We start from the raw sequence: 16512 nt of genomic DNA, 5'->3' as shown, positions 1-16512 counted from the left end.
CTTTTAAAGTTGCTAGAAACACTTTTTATCATCCAAAAAGGGACAACCAGCCTTATTCAACTAAAAATATGTTGGTTCTCCCTTACCATGAAAACTTGGTTGATATGCCTTCTCTTCTTAAGACTTTTAATATTAAAGTTGTATTCAAAAATCTTGATACAGTAAAAAAACTTTTGATAAAGAATTCCCCCCAAAATGCTGATGGATGTGTCTATAAGATTCCTTGTAAAATTTGCGATAAAGTTTATTACGGTCAAACTGGTAAAAATCTCGAACTAAGATTAAAACAACATAAATATAGCATTAGAACTGGACAAGATTCCAATGCTCTATTTATTCATGTAAGAGATTTTAACCATCCAATTGATTTTCAAAAAGTTGAGAAAGTAGTATCAAGCAAGTCCATGGTCGACAGGAATATAATTGAATCTTGTTTCATAAAAAGCAGTTTTGACAATAATATGAATATTTCCTTTGGTTTATATAAATTAGATCCATTTATAATTAATAGAATTTGGGAAGAATTTAATAATGCACTGGACAAATAATAATTTTTAAATTTTCTTGGGTAGAATAGTTTGTGGGTGAGTTGTGCAAAGGACCTATCCAAGTTGGGTCGCCGCGCGTCACGTGTTTAACCGTTGTGGGATCTGATAGTGAGGTGTTGGCCAGACCCCTTATACAGCTTCCTTGGATGCTTTACTTTCATAGTTCCTTGATAATGTGAGTAGTCACGAAAGCGCTTGGAATTTCTCTATTCTTTCAGAGTGGTTGTTTTGCATATATATATATATATATATATATATATATATATATATATATATATATATATATATATATATATATATATATATATATATATATATATATATATATATATATATATAAAAGGAAACGTTTCGCTACTTTTGTCGAGAAACTTACTTTAATGACCTAAAATGTAAATAAATCATCCTTTTCCACACAGGAAACACACCTGTCTCGCTAACAGCTTCGAGGTTCCACCAGAGTGACCCTTGCGAGGTCAACACTTTTGATAAATCAATATAAAATCCATTAGATGATTGCAACCATCACTGTGCAACAAAGTGTGATTCCTATAAAAATAATGCAAACTATAAGATTAAAAATATGTTTGTCCTCATTTCTTCAATATAACAGAGTAGCAATGTGTTCATATTTGCAAAAGAGCTCACTATGACGCCTCGTTATTCACAAAAAGAATACATTTACATAATACATCAAATACTGGAGGCAAAGTCTCGTTTCAGACCACTTTTCCCAAGGCTCAGTTGGGAGAATTTTCCGTCAAGAATTCATCCTTCAAGTAGAGCTCCTTCCTCGCTAGTGAAGTACTCCTGAACCATGGAATGTGAGTTATCGGAACTATTTTTCTTTCACAAGGGTGCCCTGATGCTAGTTCCTCCAATTCCTTGGATCCGAATCCAAGGAATTGGAGGAACTTTCAGATCAAACCTGATTACCTTTCGTTTCCCAGCTCTTTGACACTTATTGCTTTGGAACTTCCAAACTGTTAATATTATTATATTATTATTATATAATTACTTAATATTATTATATTTTCACAGAACATTCGAGGTAAGTGTGCATTATTGGAGAGAGAAATATTAATAGTTATTAAGAGGTTTTAATGTTTAAACACCTGTTAGTAATCCCCTAAGCTTAAGTATTAGTTAATATTATTATTATCCATGTTGAAACACTTAAGGTGGTGAATAAGAGGTGATCAGGTTTGATCCACTGGTCTTTGGAGTACTGGTTTCCAGACTACTGGCTCGTAGTCAGCTAGTTTCTGAATAACTGATTTGTGTCAGCTACTTGTACATGGTTCCTTAGACCATGTACCCAAGTTCCTTAGATCATTAGTACCACTTACTAGTATATGGCAATCATCCCTAGTTCCTGGATATTTACTTAGATCACTGGTGCCTGGATCGATAACCCCGGAACTACTAATACATTATCACTGGTCCCTGTATCGATAACCCCGGAACTACTAATACATTATCACTGGTGCCTGGATCGATAACCCCGGAGCTAATACATAATCTCTGGCGCTTAGATCGATAACACCAGAACCACTGGTACATAGATCACTGGCCCGGACTCTACCAGTCGCACGACCACTCACCGACTGGTCCTTGAGACCGGCGATGCGACAGTGGAGGTAGGCGGTTGAGCCCAGCTGGACGGAGACGTTGAGGTTTAAACGCTCGTGGAGAAAGTAAGGACCTTCCTGATGCTTCACACCGCCACCATCTGCATCGTCGTCGCCCACCTCCGCCGTCCCTTCCTCCTCCACACATACTGTGGAACACGAAATAATAATGATAATCGTGGAAAAGGCAGCGATTCCACAAGTGCTTGAAAATAAACAGATAAAGGGTAATGAATAAACATAATACTGTGGCTGTAGAAGACAATGAGATTTCATCTCATGTAGGTATATATTGTTCAGAGACAGTATATACACTGTGAAAAGTCTCGGCTAGTTTACATGAAGGTTTTCCTAAAAATAATCAGCTAAAATACCCAGGTGGAGGTGGATGCTCTTCTAGTTCCCTTATCTGGCTTTTTGTTTTGTTTTTATTCCGGGAATTTTATCCCTGGACTTCAGTGACAAGTGTTGCTCCTCTCACCACTGGGCACCGGCTGTGGCTGGCACTCTTCACCAAAAACCCCCCTCAAGTGAGGTTCCCTGACGCTGGTGAGGGGCTCTTGATTTATTGAATTGGATCTGTGCTCCAGTTCCCTGAATTGAGCCTAAATGCCTAAAGAGCCTAAACCTTTCAGGGTCATACACAGCGCCAGGGAAATACGAGGCAATAAAGATTGATGAGGGAAGGAGAAGGGTGAGTGAAATTCCTTGACAGGTATGAAGGCAATTTCCTTGACAAGAACCTGGCGGTGAGTGGGGTCTTGGGACCAAGTAGTCTGCAAATCAGTGGTTCATGAGGGTTCATGAGGGTTCAGGGAGGGTATTTAAAAGAAGCTGAGAGTGAATAAATGAACATGCTAAAGGGAACTGAATAAGAAATCAAGGCATCGAAATACTTAATGTCAGCATGGAAGGATTATGTATGGAGGAAGTGAATGTATTTAGATATTGGTAGTAAAAGTGACCAGAAAATGAATCTATGAACGAAAAGTCATAAAATGGTAAAAAGACAGTCGAAAGAAATAAGCCTTGTATGAGCTATTCGAATAATAATAATATGGAGTGGAGGGGGTTAAGACTTTTGTATGGGTATGAGGCAGTACATATGTCATATTTGAGATGAATGCGAAGTGTTAAAATCGGAAAGAGAATGATGAAATAAGGAAACTATGTGGTAGAATGCAAAGAATCCTTCAGAGGGTGAAGAATAGGTTGCAGATGATTATTTAATAAGGACAAAGCACGAAAGGTTGACTACTAATGTGTTTAAACCGGTGCTGGATGGACGGCGATGAACTGACAAAATCTGTGAGTGACAGGAGTTTGTGTATCCAATATTGATGTGTGAGGGAGTTCGAAAGGAAAGAAGACACTTGGGGGTTTCAATGTGTGCAACCTAACAACTCTGCGGGGGATTCCGTAAAGTCAGTCTGTTGTAATGTAGTTTTGGAGACTGAAGGATTCTTCGTGTCGGTGGATGGATGGGAGTGTGGTTTCAATGCTTTTCTGGAAAAAGAACTTTGGGAAAGAGTGAGAGCGAATATCTTTCACTTTATTCACCCGGAGGTGTTTGAAAACAGTCTAGGTATTAAACGTTTTTTCAATTACCCATATAATTTTTTTAATTCATACGTTTTAATAAGTAAATCATTCATTTTGTCAGTACTCCATGAGTTTCTTCCAATAACTCACATTTTTTTCAATAATACGCCTTTTTTTTAAATCCATGATTCATTAAATGACACCCGGACAAACGTGACACACACACACACACACACACACACACACACACATACACAAACACACACACACTCACACACACTCTCTCTCTCTCTCTCTCTCTCTCACCCAATCAAATCTGCCACAGAGATAATAGACGAAAACAATGCGCCAGACAGATAGCAAATATCACGATTGGTACTGCTACTGACACATACAACATTACACACATTCATTCTCAGACTATTCTAATCCGTAAATCGAATGTTAACTGATTGGTTGCCTCTTAGTTTCGCATTCTCTCTCTCTCTCTCTCTCTCTCTCTCTCTCTCACACAAGAGGTGAGTACGTACACACACACACACACACACACACACACACACACACACACACAGATGCTCTCTATTTCCCCACTTTCCTCTTTTCATCTACTCTCACAGCTAATATCGCCAGGACAGGAGAGACAGCTAGATGCTCGGGGGATCTCCTTTAAAGGGCTCTTAAAACTCTTGAACTCACCGGGGGCTGAAGAAACTTTTCTATCGTAGGACATGACTTGACAATTTGCTGTTCTGGAAGAGACAGCTCTTGAAGCTCCAGAGTGACGTAGATGAAGCTGGGGAAAGATGAAGGAAAGGCTGGAAGGTTTGATGGAGCTCTCGTGAAGGATAGAATGTATGATTGGAAGGACATATGACGTTTGGAATATAGAGAAAATTGGATGGAAGGACTGATGATTCTCGGGATATTTAGGAAACTGGATGGAATGGTAGATGGAGCTCGGGATACATAGAATACCTGCTGGATGGATGGGTTGAGCGAGTTCTAACGACGGAAGTAAAGGTAAATGGAAGGGTTGATGGCTCTAGGGATAGCTAATGCTTCAGGAGGTAAATAATATAGAAGGGAAGATTAAATGAAGTTGTAGATGTATAGAGAATACGACGAGAGAGATAAGAATGGACATGAGCTTAGGAGGAAATATCTGATACTGCTCGAGATGGGTAGATGGTTATATAGAAGAGTTGTGGGGAAGGAGGAAGGAAAAATAATTATAATAAATTGACCCCATCCTTGCAAGACTAACCTTGGGTTCATAGACAGCGTGGCTTTAAGAGCTACGAGAATAAGGTGTACCAAGAAAGCTGCGGTGGTGGGGGAAGGACAGGAGGTTCTCAGACTCGGTAGCTGGTACAGGATGTGTCAGATGTAAATGTTGTATACCTCTCCTTTTGTAACCATCGTGGCTAGATGATACAGCACAAGTCAACACATCGAACCTCGGTTCGATTTCGATTCCTCATCCAGTGAGAGGTGATACAGCACAAGTCAACACATCGAACCTCGGTTCGATTTCGATTCCTCATCCAGTGGGAGGTGGAATAGAAAGGAATGGTAAAGGAGAATGAAAAAGAAAGGTTGGAAACTCAAAGTGAAAGATGAGGGGCTAGGCTGACGAGTTCATTTAACGCTTCTTAGGCTGGCGGGGAGATAATTTACCGATAGGAAGGTGTGAAGATCATTTAGAAATAGGAAAACGGGCAGATAATTTAGAGACTAAAGCAAACTAATTTTGCGAGTTATATTCAGACGTAAAGGTTATTTACTTGGACATAGAAATATAAAAGGAATTATTCTTGCAATTTCATGGCTAGAAATTTATTACTCAGGCGATATATTAACTCAATGACATCATATGATAAATATTTTCTCTTTAAAAAGGGTACCATTCAGGAGGAGGAGGATTTTGATGCCGATAAAGAGCCCTCCAATTGAGAAATTGAAGTTCCTCTTCCTCGCATCTAACCAGATTCTCTCACATTTTCCACCCGATGACTTAGAGTTTCCGTAATAAATATAACTGTTTTCAGTAAATAGTCTATGATACATACTTAAGGCGCAAAATATGATTCTTGGTGCAGGTGATATACATTTTACGTCCTGATGGGCTGGTCACACAATTTTTCACCTCTCCACTGCTACTGCTGTCACCAGTTTCAGTTACCTCTGTATTCGACTGAAGAAACCTACAGTGCAGCCGAAACGTTTCGGAAATAAAAAGGCCACAATGTTGCCCCTGTGCATTATACATCAACATGTCGGAATGATAGAAATCATAATCATGGCACCTGCAACTGTCTTTAAACATTGCCTGACTTCTACAAGCTGCAGTTCCTGATTTCTGATATCAGCAAATTAAAAAACTCATTCCCTGATGTCAAAATAGCAACACGATATATTAATTAACTTAAAACTGCCGCGAATGTTTCCAAGCAAAACTTTTCCACAAGCTGTACAAACTTATGCACTCGACAGCGCCTCACATAAATTGAGTTTGAGAAATCTGGGAGAAAAGGTCAAGAAAGATTCATGGGAAGTCGTTTGTTTATGTACTGGAGAGAGAGAGAGAGAGAGAGAGAGAGAGAGAGAGAGAGAGAGAGAGAGAGAGAGAGAGAGAGAGAGAGAGAGAGAGAGAGAGAGAGAGAGAGAGAGGGAGAGGGAGAGGGAGAGGGAGAGGGAGAGAGGAAGAGGGAGGGTGGGAGGGAAGGAGGGTGGGAGGGAGGGAGGGAGGGAAGGAACACCGAGATAGAACGCAATTAGATTCTGACTTGGAGGAAAGTCGATACGAAAGTTAAAGAAATTGGAATATGGAAGAGATGAGAGACTCCCTGTTGAAGTGAGAGCCAGAAAGGGTATTCAGGCATTGAGGTGAGTTAGCAAGATAGTATTGTCTGCTAAAGCATGAGCACAGAGTGAGGGATTCAGTTAAAAATGCAAACCGTGAGAAGTAAACAGAGAGAGAGAGATAAATTAAAGAAATCTCGGAAGTGAATAATGAGAGAACCGAAGATATCCAGACAGTGAGAGATGGGAAAGCCAGTACACACACATCCATACAGTGCATAGTGAGAAAGCCAGTGAACATATTCCTACAGTGAACAGTGAGAAAGCCTGTAGTCCAACAGCAATGAGCGAGGAAGCCAGTAACGTGAAGTGTGAGTAAGCCAGTAAAGAATTACATATGTGAAAAAACACAAAATACGAGGGGAAGCATTCTATCCTGATTACAAAGTGAATTGTCTCAGCATTAATACTGAAGTTTAAAAAAGGCCTCAATAGCACGCTATCAATTAGATTTGTTAAACGTCAAAAGTTAATTTCTGAAGTTGGATGAAATGACGTGTTGCCTTTAGTCACAGACACGTTTTTATTTAGGCAACGTTTCTCTTTATGTAGAATTTTGCACCTAGTGAAACGTTGTGTCAGTAAAACAGCAACTTGGGCCTCTTATTTTAATAATAATATTATTATTATTATTCCTAGGTAGTAGGTTGGTAGACAGCAACCGCCCAGGGAGGTACTACCGTCCTGCCAAGTGAGTGTAAAACGAAAGTCTGTAAATGTTTTACATGATGGTAGGATTGCTGGTGTCCTTTTTTCTGTCTCATGAACATGCAAGATTTCAGGTACGTCTTGATATTTCTACTTACACTTAGGTCACACTACACATACATGTACAAACATATATATATATACACACCACTCTGGGTTTTCTTCTATTTTCTTTCTAGTTCTTATTCTTGTTTATTTCCTCTTATCTCCATGGGGAAGTGGAACAGAATTCTTCCTCCGTAAGCCATGCGTGTTGTAAGAGGCGACTAAAATGCCGGGAGCGAGGGGCTAGTAACCTCTTCTCGTTTTTCCTTTTGGGCCACCCCGCCTCGGTGGGATGCAGCCGGTGTGTTGAAAGAAAGAAAATTATTATTATTGTTATTATTATTATTATTATTATTATTATTATTATTATTATTATTATTATTATTATTATTATTATTATTATTATTATTATGATTGTTATTATTATTATTATTGTTATTATGTCGGCATGATACAACGTTTGTACAGAGACGGGTGACCTTTAGTAGTGCATACAAAAAGCCAGAAGTTATGCAGAGCATGACCTACCTCTAGGAGACATGTCATGATATCATTATCAAAATGATATCATTATGATAATGATTATGACCAAGATGACGAAGTTGTTACCTTAATTTCTTGGTTTCATGTTTTTTTGCTAATTTGAAGCGCATACCAGTGTGGGTCATTCAAGGCAATTACCTCATTAGTTTAGGCTTAGGGGCTCCGCCCCATGTTAGTACTTAAAAGTACTAAAATTAGTATTGGAGACTCGATGCTCCGACCACGAATCGCTACACACAATCTCTGATTAACGAGGACGTTGGTAGTGGCCTAGGAGCAAAAAACGAGCCCAGCAGATCTGGATACAATTCCAGCACCGTCTCTCCTCTTCCATAAGTAAAATATATCTCTGTGTTTACCCCACAAGTCCATCAGCGTACCCAGGCATGAGAGGAATAACATTAGATTCTCTTATACACTCTCCCTACCCCCTTCCCCTCAAAAAACAAAAATATAATCAGATAACTGGAATTATCATTTGGATTGATATACACAGTGATGCATCTAGAAAATTGAATTCCGCTGATTGACCTTTTCATAGTCGTAATAAGATTTATTTTTTTCATATCAAAGATAATGGAAAAGTTATTCGACTTCATACTGTTTATTTTGCTTTTAGCTTTATGGATTATTTGTTAGAGATGAAATTATAACAACAGCGCGAGGTAATGAAGTGATGAATTACGTCTGTTTTAATGAGCACAAGATAAGTTTTTTGGACAATTTTCAACTGATTCGTTACTCAGCAGATCTACTGATGAATAAATGCACACACACACACACACACACACACACACACACACACACACACACACACACACACACACACACACACACACACACACACGGGAAAGATGCGAAGGCTATTGTACGAACTAGATACCTCGAAGACAGAAGGAATAAATAATCTCTCACTGTGGGTCCAGAAAAAGGGAGGAGAGGCACTGTGTGTGGCACTAGAAACTTCAAAGGTGTCACCACTGGCACTAGTTCCTTTATTCTGAGTGTGTTCATTATCCTCCCCGTCATTCTCCTGGCCGTCGTAACATTAGACAGTCACCTTCCTGTGTTCTGTGGACGGAAGGTTAGCTGATATTATTACTTACAGTTTTTTTAAGTATTTCGTATGCAGTGACCCCTTTAAGTTCTTCATTCTTAACATTTCTAAGAAGTTGTAACTTGTCAAGACTGAACGTCATATTATTGTCAACTGCCACTGTTGTGTTAGCGGTACTTTGCATCTCTTTGTGGATAAATTCCATGAATCAGGTTCATGTGCTAGATAAGTTGGCCTGTTTTTTTTTAATTCTGCAGAATTAGTGCTACTGTAGGTTATATAATTTGTTTGGTCTTCAGACAATGAAAAAAAAATACTGATTTCTTCACCTTGATTTCGTGTAGTGAATTGCTAAACACTGATTCGTATTGATCCTTGGAATTCCACTCACTTCTTTTTTTATTAGTGTATCAAACTTCTGTAATTAATAGTCAAGTTCTAAAGAGAGTTCTTACCTTAGATTCTGCATGTGCAGAAAATTTGCTTTTCTTGCAATAACCTGCACGGCGGTTTCATCATGTTTGCTTTTGTCTGGTACAACAGCTTAACATTTTCTTCAATCTCAGTAATCTCTATAGTAAGATTGTCTTTAACTAGCCAATAAAGAGTTAAAAGGCAGGTCCATAAACTATGAACTGACCTATGTAAAGGCACATAGGTGAGCGCAAAAGCACCCACTGAACTCAGCATTAAATTACAGCTATCACAAAGCTCAAAGAGTAAATTACATAGTCGGTAAAAATAGCTAATATTGAAATATAATTAATTCTGTTGCCAGTGCCAGAAAATATTTGAACACTTAGCAAAAGATTTTAAATTTAGTTAAAATAGAAAAGTTTAGTATATATATCTGTAATGAAATATAAATAGAATATACTTCGATAGGTGAGTATACGTATATATAATTATGTATAGTAATAGGTTGGCAACCCTGTTTCACACAGGTTATGTATGCTGATATTTTATTGTAATCTCTAATTAAGGCCTAAAGAAATTTTGTCTTACTGTGAAAGATTTCCCGTGCAACCTTAATGATCCTAGTGTAGTCGATAGGCTTCAGCACCTACCCCATCAGACACCCCTAACCAACTCTGTTAATGAATACTGAGTCGTGTCTCCGTATATATCTGTGACTGAAAAACGAGAGAAGAGAACGGCCATGTGTTTAGAGATTAATTCATTTCCATGGAATCGATACCTTTAAACCAAACTATCAAAAGAAGACCTATTGGGCTGTATGCTTTCTATACACAATTTTAAATTTATATGTGAAAGAAATAATGGAAAACACTATATTGCCAATAATATTGTAGATGAATGAAATATGCTACCAACTAGAGCAGGGCTTTCATCCTCTTTATTTTTTCGGAGTGGGTCACCCTGGGAAGCTCTACTGGAGCACCCAATTATGTGGCTGGCCAAGCATGCCTTATGCAGTCATCAGAGCGCACAAAAAATATCGTGGGCCAGTGCATGCAACAGGATGAGATGAAATAACTTAAACTCAAGCCTGAATATAGGAAACATTGCCCTAGCATCTGCTAGACACTTACATTTTTTTAAGCTCTGTGTAGTATACACACTGTGTACATTGATGCAGAGAGTGTAGCTTCAAGTCGTGCTTTAATCTGAGATAATATATGCGAATAATTTCGCTCGTTTGCAAATTGTTAAACATTCTAAAAATCTCTCGTAGGCCAGTGCATTCGGCAGGATGAGGTGCAGCTACTTGAAAACCAGCCTTGTGCTCTGGTGTATAAGAAGCAACACTTAGTGACTGCTGGGTATACATTCTTTTCTGTGGTCTGGTAGTGTGGTACAAGTACTGTGAACTTTGATACAGAGTATGCAGGTTTGAATGTTGATATATATATATATATATATATATATATATATATATATATATTTATATATAAATATATATATATATATATATTTATATATATATATATATATAGGTTGGTAGACAGCAACCACCCAGGGAAGTACTACCGTCCTGCCAGATGACTGTGAAACAAAAACCTGTAACTGTTTTGCATGATGGTAGGATTGCTGGTTTCTTTTTCTGTCTCATAAACACGCTAAGATAACAGGGATATCTTGCTACTCCTACTTACACTTTGGTCACACTTCACAGACACGCACATGCATATATATATATACATACATCTAGGTTTTTCTCTTTTTTCTAAATAGCTCTTGTTCTTTTTTATTTCTTCTATTGTCCATGGGGAAGTGGAAAAGAATCTTTCCTCCGTAAGCCATGCGTGTCGTATGAGGCGACTAAAATGCCGGGAGCAATGGGCTAGTAACCCCTTCTCCTGTATACAATTACTAAAAAAGAGAAGAAGAAAAACTTTATAAAACTGGGTTGCTTAAATGTGCGTGGATGTAGTGCGGATGACAAGAAACAGATGATTGCTGATGTTATGAATGAAAAGAAGTTGGATGTCCTGGCCCTAAGCGAAACAAAGCTGAAGGGGGTAGGAGAGTTTCAGTGGGGGGAAATAAATGGGATTAAATCTGGAGTATCTGAGAGAGTTAGAGCAAAGGAAGGGGTAGCAGTAATGTTAAATGATCAGTTATGGAAGGAGAAAAGAGAATATGAATGTGTAAATTCAAGAATTATGTGGATTAAAGTAAAGGTTGGATGCGAGAAGTGGGTCATAATAAGCGTGTATGCACCTGGAGAAGAGAGGAATGCAGAGGAGAGAGAGAGATTTTGGGAGATGTTAAGTGAATGTATAGGAGCCTTTGAACCAAGTGAGAGAGTAATTGTGGTAGGGGACTTGAATGCTAAAGTAGGAGAAACTTTTAGAGAGGGTGTGGTAGGTAAGTTTGGGGTGCCAGGTGTAAATGATAATGGGAGCCCTTTGATTGAACTTTGTATAGAAAGGGGTTTAGTTATAGGTAATACATATTTTAAGAAAAAGAGGATAAATAAGTATACACGATATGATGTAGGGCGAAATGACAGTAGTTTGTTGGATTATGTATTGGTAGATAAAAGACTGTTGAGTAGACTTCAGGATGTACATGTTTATAGAGGGGCCACAGATATATCAGATCACTTTCTAGTTGTAGCTATACTGAGAGTAAAAGGTAGATGGGATACAAGGAGAATAGAAGCATCAGGGAAGAGAGAGGTGAAGGTTTATAAACTAAAAGAGGAGGCAGTTAGGGTAAGATATAAACAGCTATTGGAGGATAGATGGGCTAATGAGAGCATAGGCAATGGGGTCGAAGAGGTATGGGGTAGGTTTAAAAATGTAGTGTTAGAGTGTTCAGCAGAAGTTTGTGGTTACAGGAAAGTGGGTGCAGGAGGGAAGAGGAGCGATTGGTGGAATGATGATGTAAAGAGAGTAGTAAGGGAGAAAAAGTTAGCATATGAGAAGTTTTTACAAAGTAGAAGTGATGCAAGGAGGGAAGAGTATATGGAGAAAAAGAGAGAAGTTAAGAGAGTGGTGAAGCAATGTAAAAAGAGAGCAAATGAGAGAGTGGGTGAGATGTTATCAACAAATTTTGTTGAAAATAAGAAAAAGTTTTGGAGTGAGATTAACAAGTTAAGAAAGCCTAGAGAACAAATGGATTTGTCAGTTAAAAATAGGAGAGGAGAGTTATTAAATGGAGAGTTAGAGGTATTGGGAAGATGGAAGGAATATTTTGAGGAAGTGTTAAATGTTGATGAAGATAGGGAAGCTGTGATTTCGTGTATAGGGCAAGGAGGAATAACATCTTGTAGGAGTGAGGAAGAGCCAGTTGTGAGTGTGGGGGAAGTTCGTGAGGCAGTAGGTAAAATGAAAGGGGGTAAGGCAGCCGGGATTGATGGGATAAAGATAGAAATGTTAAAAGCAGGTGGGGATATAGTTTTGGAGTGGTTGGTGCAATTATTTAATAAATGTATGGAAGAGGGTAAGGTACCTAGGGATTGGCAGAGAGCATGCATAGTTCCTTTGTATAAAGGCAAAGGGGATAAAAGAGAGTGCAAAAATTATAGGGGGATAAGTCTGTTGAGTGTACCTGGTAAAGTGTATGGTAGAGTTATAATTGAAAGAATTAAGAGTAAGACGGAGAATAGGATAGCAGATGAACAAGGAGGCTTTAGGAAAGGTAGGGGGTGTGTGGACCAGGTGTTTACAGTGAAACATATAAGTGAACAGTATTTAGATAAGGCTAAAGAGGTCTTTGTGGCATTTATGGATTTGGAAAAGGCGTATGACAGGGTGGATAGGGGGGCAATGTGGCAGATGTTGCAAGTGTATGGTGTAGGAGGTAGGTTACTGAAAGCAGTGAAGAGTTTTTACGAGGATAGTGAGGCTCAAGTTAGAGTATGTAGGAAAGAGGGAAATTTTTTCCCAGTAAAAGTAGGCCTTAGACAAGGATGTGTGATGTCACCGTGGTTGTTTAATATATTTATAGATGGGGTTGTAAGAGAAGTAAATGCGAGGGTTTTGGCAAGAGGCGTGGAGTTAAAAGATAAAGAATCACACACAAAGTGGGAGTTGTCACAGCTGCTCTTTGCTGATGACACTGTGCTCTTGGGAGATTCTGAAGAGAAGTTGCAGAGATTGGTGGATGAATTTGGTAGGGTGTGCAAAAGAAGAAAATTAAAGGTGAATACAGGAAAGAGTAAGGTTATGAGGATAACAAAAAGATTAGGTGATGAAAGATTGAATATCAGATTGGAGGGAGAGAGTATGGAGGAGGTGAACGTATTCAGATATTTGGGAGTGGACGTGTCAGCGGATGGGTCTATGAAAGATGAGGTGAATCATAGAATTGATGAGGGAAAAAGAGTGAGTGGTGCACTTAGGAGTCTGTGGAAACAAAGAACTTTGTCCTTGGAGGCAAAGAGGGGAATGTATGAGAGTATAGTTTTACCAACGCTCTTATATGGGTGTGAAGCGTGGGTGATGAATGTTGCAGCGAGGAGAAGGCTGGAGGCAGTGGAGATGTCATGTCTGAGGGCAATGTGTGGTGTGAATATAATGCAGAGAATTCGTAGTTTGGAAGTTAGGAGGAGGTGCGGGATTACCAAAACTGTTGTCCAGAGGGCTGAGGAAGGGTTGTTGAGGTGGTTCGGACATGTAGAGAGAATGGAGCGAAACAGAATGACTTCAAGAGTGTATCAGTCTGTAGTGGAAGGAAGGCGGGGTAGGGGTCGGCCTAGGAAGGGTTGGAGGGAGGGGGTAAAGGAGGTTTTGTGTGCGAGGGGCTTGGACTTCCAGCAGGCATGCGTGAGCGTGTTTGATAGGAGTGAATGGAGACAAATGGTTTTTAATACTTGACGTGCTGTTGGAGTGTGAGCAAAGTAACATTTATGAAGGGATTCAGGGAAACCGGCAGGCCGGACTTGAGTCCTGGAGATGGGAAGTACAGTGCCTGCACTCTGAAGGAGGGGTGTTAATGTTGCAGTTTAAAAACTGTAGTGTAAAGCACCCTTCTGGCAAGACAGTGATGGAGTGAATGATGGTGAAAGTTTTTCTTTTTCGGGCCACCCTGCCTTGGTGGGAATCGGCCGGTGTGATAATAAAAAAAAAAAAAAAATATATATATATATATATATATATATATATATATATATATATATATATATATATATATATATATATATATATATATATATATTAGAAAGGACTTAATTTTAAATGAGTTCTTGCTAATTGACCAGTTTTACATATTCGGCACGACATATATATATATATATATATATATATATATATATATATATATATATATATATATATATATATATATATATATATATATAATTCAAATAGTTAATAAGCGATTCAATATGCAAAACAACCACAGGGGAGTTGAATAATTGCTCAAGGCCTTTCGCGTTGCCGTCAACACATCAGGAGCTTGCATTGTTCTAGAAATGAGTAAGAAGTCCGAGTAGTTTCGTTCAGGAAAACGAATCGTTCCCTTCAGCGAGGGCAGTGACCCAAAAGAGAAACATTTTGACTATCACTCCATTATTGTATTGCCAGAGGGGAGCCAAATCTAAGTTCAGACAGCAAATATTACCCCTTAACAGTGCAGGAATTGTACTTCCCACCTCATGTCCGGCCCACCGGCTCCCCTGAATCCCTTCCCACGCAAGTAAAATGATCCGACAAAATTTCACTAATTCAATCACTGTCTTGCCAGTAGGGTGCCGACATGACAGTTCAGATGACGCTCCACACCGCAACATTCCCTCCTTGAAAATGCAGGCATTGTATTTCCCACTTCCAGGACTCAAGCCCGACTAACCGGTTTCTCTAAATTCCTTCATAAATGTTACCTTGATCACACTCCAACAGCAAGTCAAATAATAAAAACCACATGCTTCAACTCTTTCCCATTTAACACGCTCACACGAGTCTGTTGCAAATCTAATAGGCTTGTGTGAAGAGAAACCATCAATCTGCCATATGCTCCCATCTACATTCTTCGTGTTGTCATGGCAATCTTGACAGATTTTTGAAACGCAAATTATCGTTGACGTACGAACGTAGAGAGAGAGAGAGAGAGAAAGAGAGATAGAGAGAGAGAGAGAGCGAGAGAGAGAGAGAGAGAGAGAGAGATAGAGAGAGAGAGAGAGAGAGAGAGAGAGAGAGAGAGAGAGAGAGAGAGAGAGAGAGAGAGAGAGAGAGAGAGAGAGAGAGAGAGAGAGAGAGAGAGAGAGAGGATCATATCAGGAAGTACATAAGGACTGCAGCTATATCGGTACTGAGGCAGGTGCTCTCTTGGCCCTAGCCTGGGTCAGACTAGGCTGACCAGGCACCTCGTTTGAAAAGCACTGAAACCGTGTCAGTGAAGCCAATAATTTTGATGCTTTAATATAAGTTGGATATATATTGTATATGTTTGGAAGAGTTTTGGCAAAATCTGCCCAGATAGGGCCAGTAGGCACATTCCAGTGACTCTCCATTCTATTGACCAGGAGATTGTGGCTCACCAAAACAGTTCATAATTATTCATATATAAAATTCCTCATCGAATTGCTTCCGGAACATAGATACTCCCTTCAGGATACTGAAAATTCTTTCAAATTGAAGACAATGCCAAAAAAAAGAAATTACTGTTAATTAGGCTATAAAAAAATATTATTGCTAGTCTTTCATTCACGAGGGAGGGAAGGGTTGTCCCTACACCAGTATGGGTCATACAGGGACTATGGCAATAGAAAGCACTCAGGCTCGATTCAAGGTACTGGAGCACAGTTCCAGTTCCAGAGATCAAGAGCTCCTCACTAGCATCAGGGAATACGCCAGTAATGTTGAGTGATGTCACATGGCCTATTTCAATGAGAATTTCATGTGACGTGACGTAATAATACTGGTCCCTTGTCTTTGATAATAATCATTTAATGTTATCGTCAAAGTAATATCAAATGAGGATTTTACCCATGGCACATGAAGAACATCGCAATGTTTGATTATTGAGAAATCGAGGTCGGTAAGATTAGTTTTCACGAGGGAAAGGATAGGAAGTTAACATCGAATCATAGACACGATTCTCAGGAGGAGAAAGTTTGGAAACCATAACACCAACCAGTGCAAAATCTAAATCATTTTGTTATCTC

The 16512-nt window shown here is 39.1% G+C and overlaps 1 protein-coding gene across 1 annotated transcript in view; it reads right to left on the bottom strand.

Moving 5' to 3' along the window:
• LOC128694937 (lachesin-like) overlaps positions 1 to 16512 on the bottom strand; it is a 393551-nt gene that overhangs the window by 64609 nt on the left and 312430 nt on the right. The window contains exon 3 of the mRNA XM_070094368.1: positions 2153 to 2328. Within this exon, the coding sequence (XP_069950469.1) occupies positions 2153 to 2328 (176 nt within the window). The remainder of the gene's footprint in view (positions 1 to 2152; positions 2329 to 16512) is intronic.

This window comes from Cherax quadricarinatus, chromosome 45 (genome assembly GCF_038502225.1).
Source record: "Cherax quadricarinatus isolate ZL_2023a chromosome 45, ASM3850222v1, whole genome shotgun sequence".
Taxonomy (NCBI): Eukaryota; Metazoa; Arthropoda; class Malacostraca; order Decapoda; family Parastacidae; genus Cherax; species Cherax quadricarinatus.
Note: the sequence above shows the minus strand (reverse complement) of the source record. Positions and strands in the feature narration are given on the sequence as shown.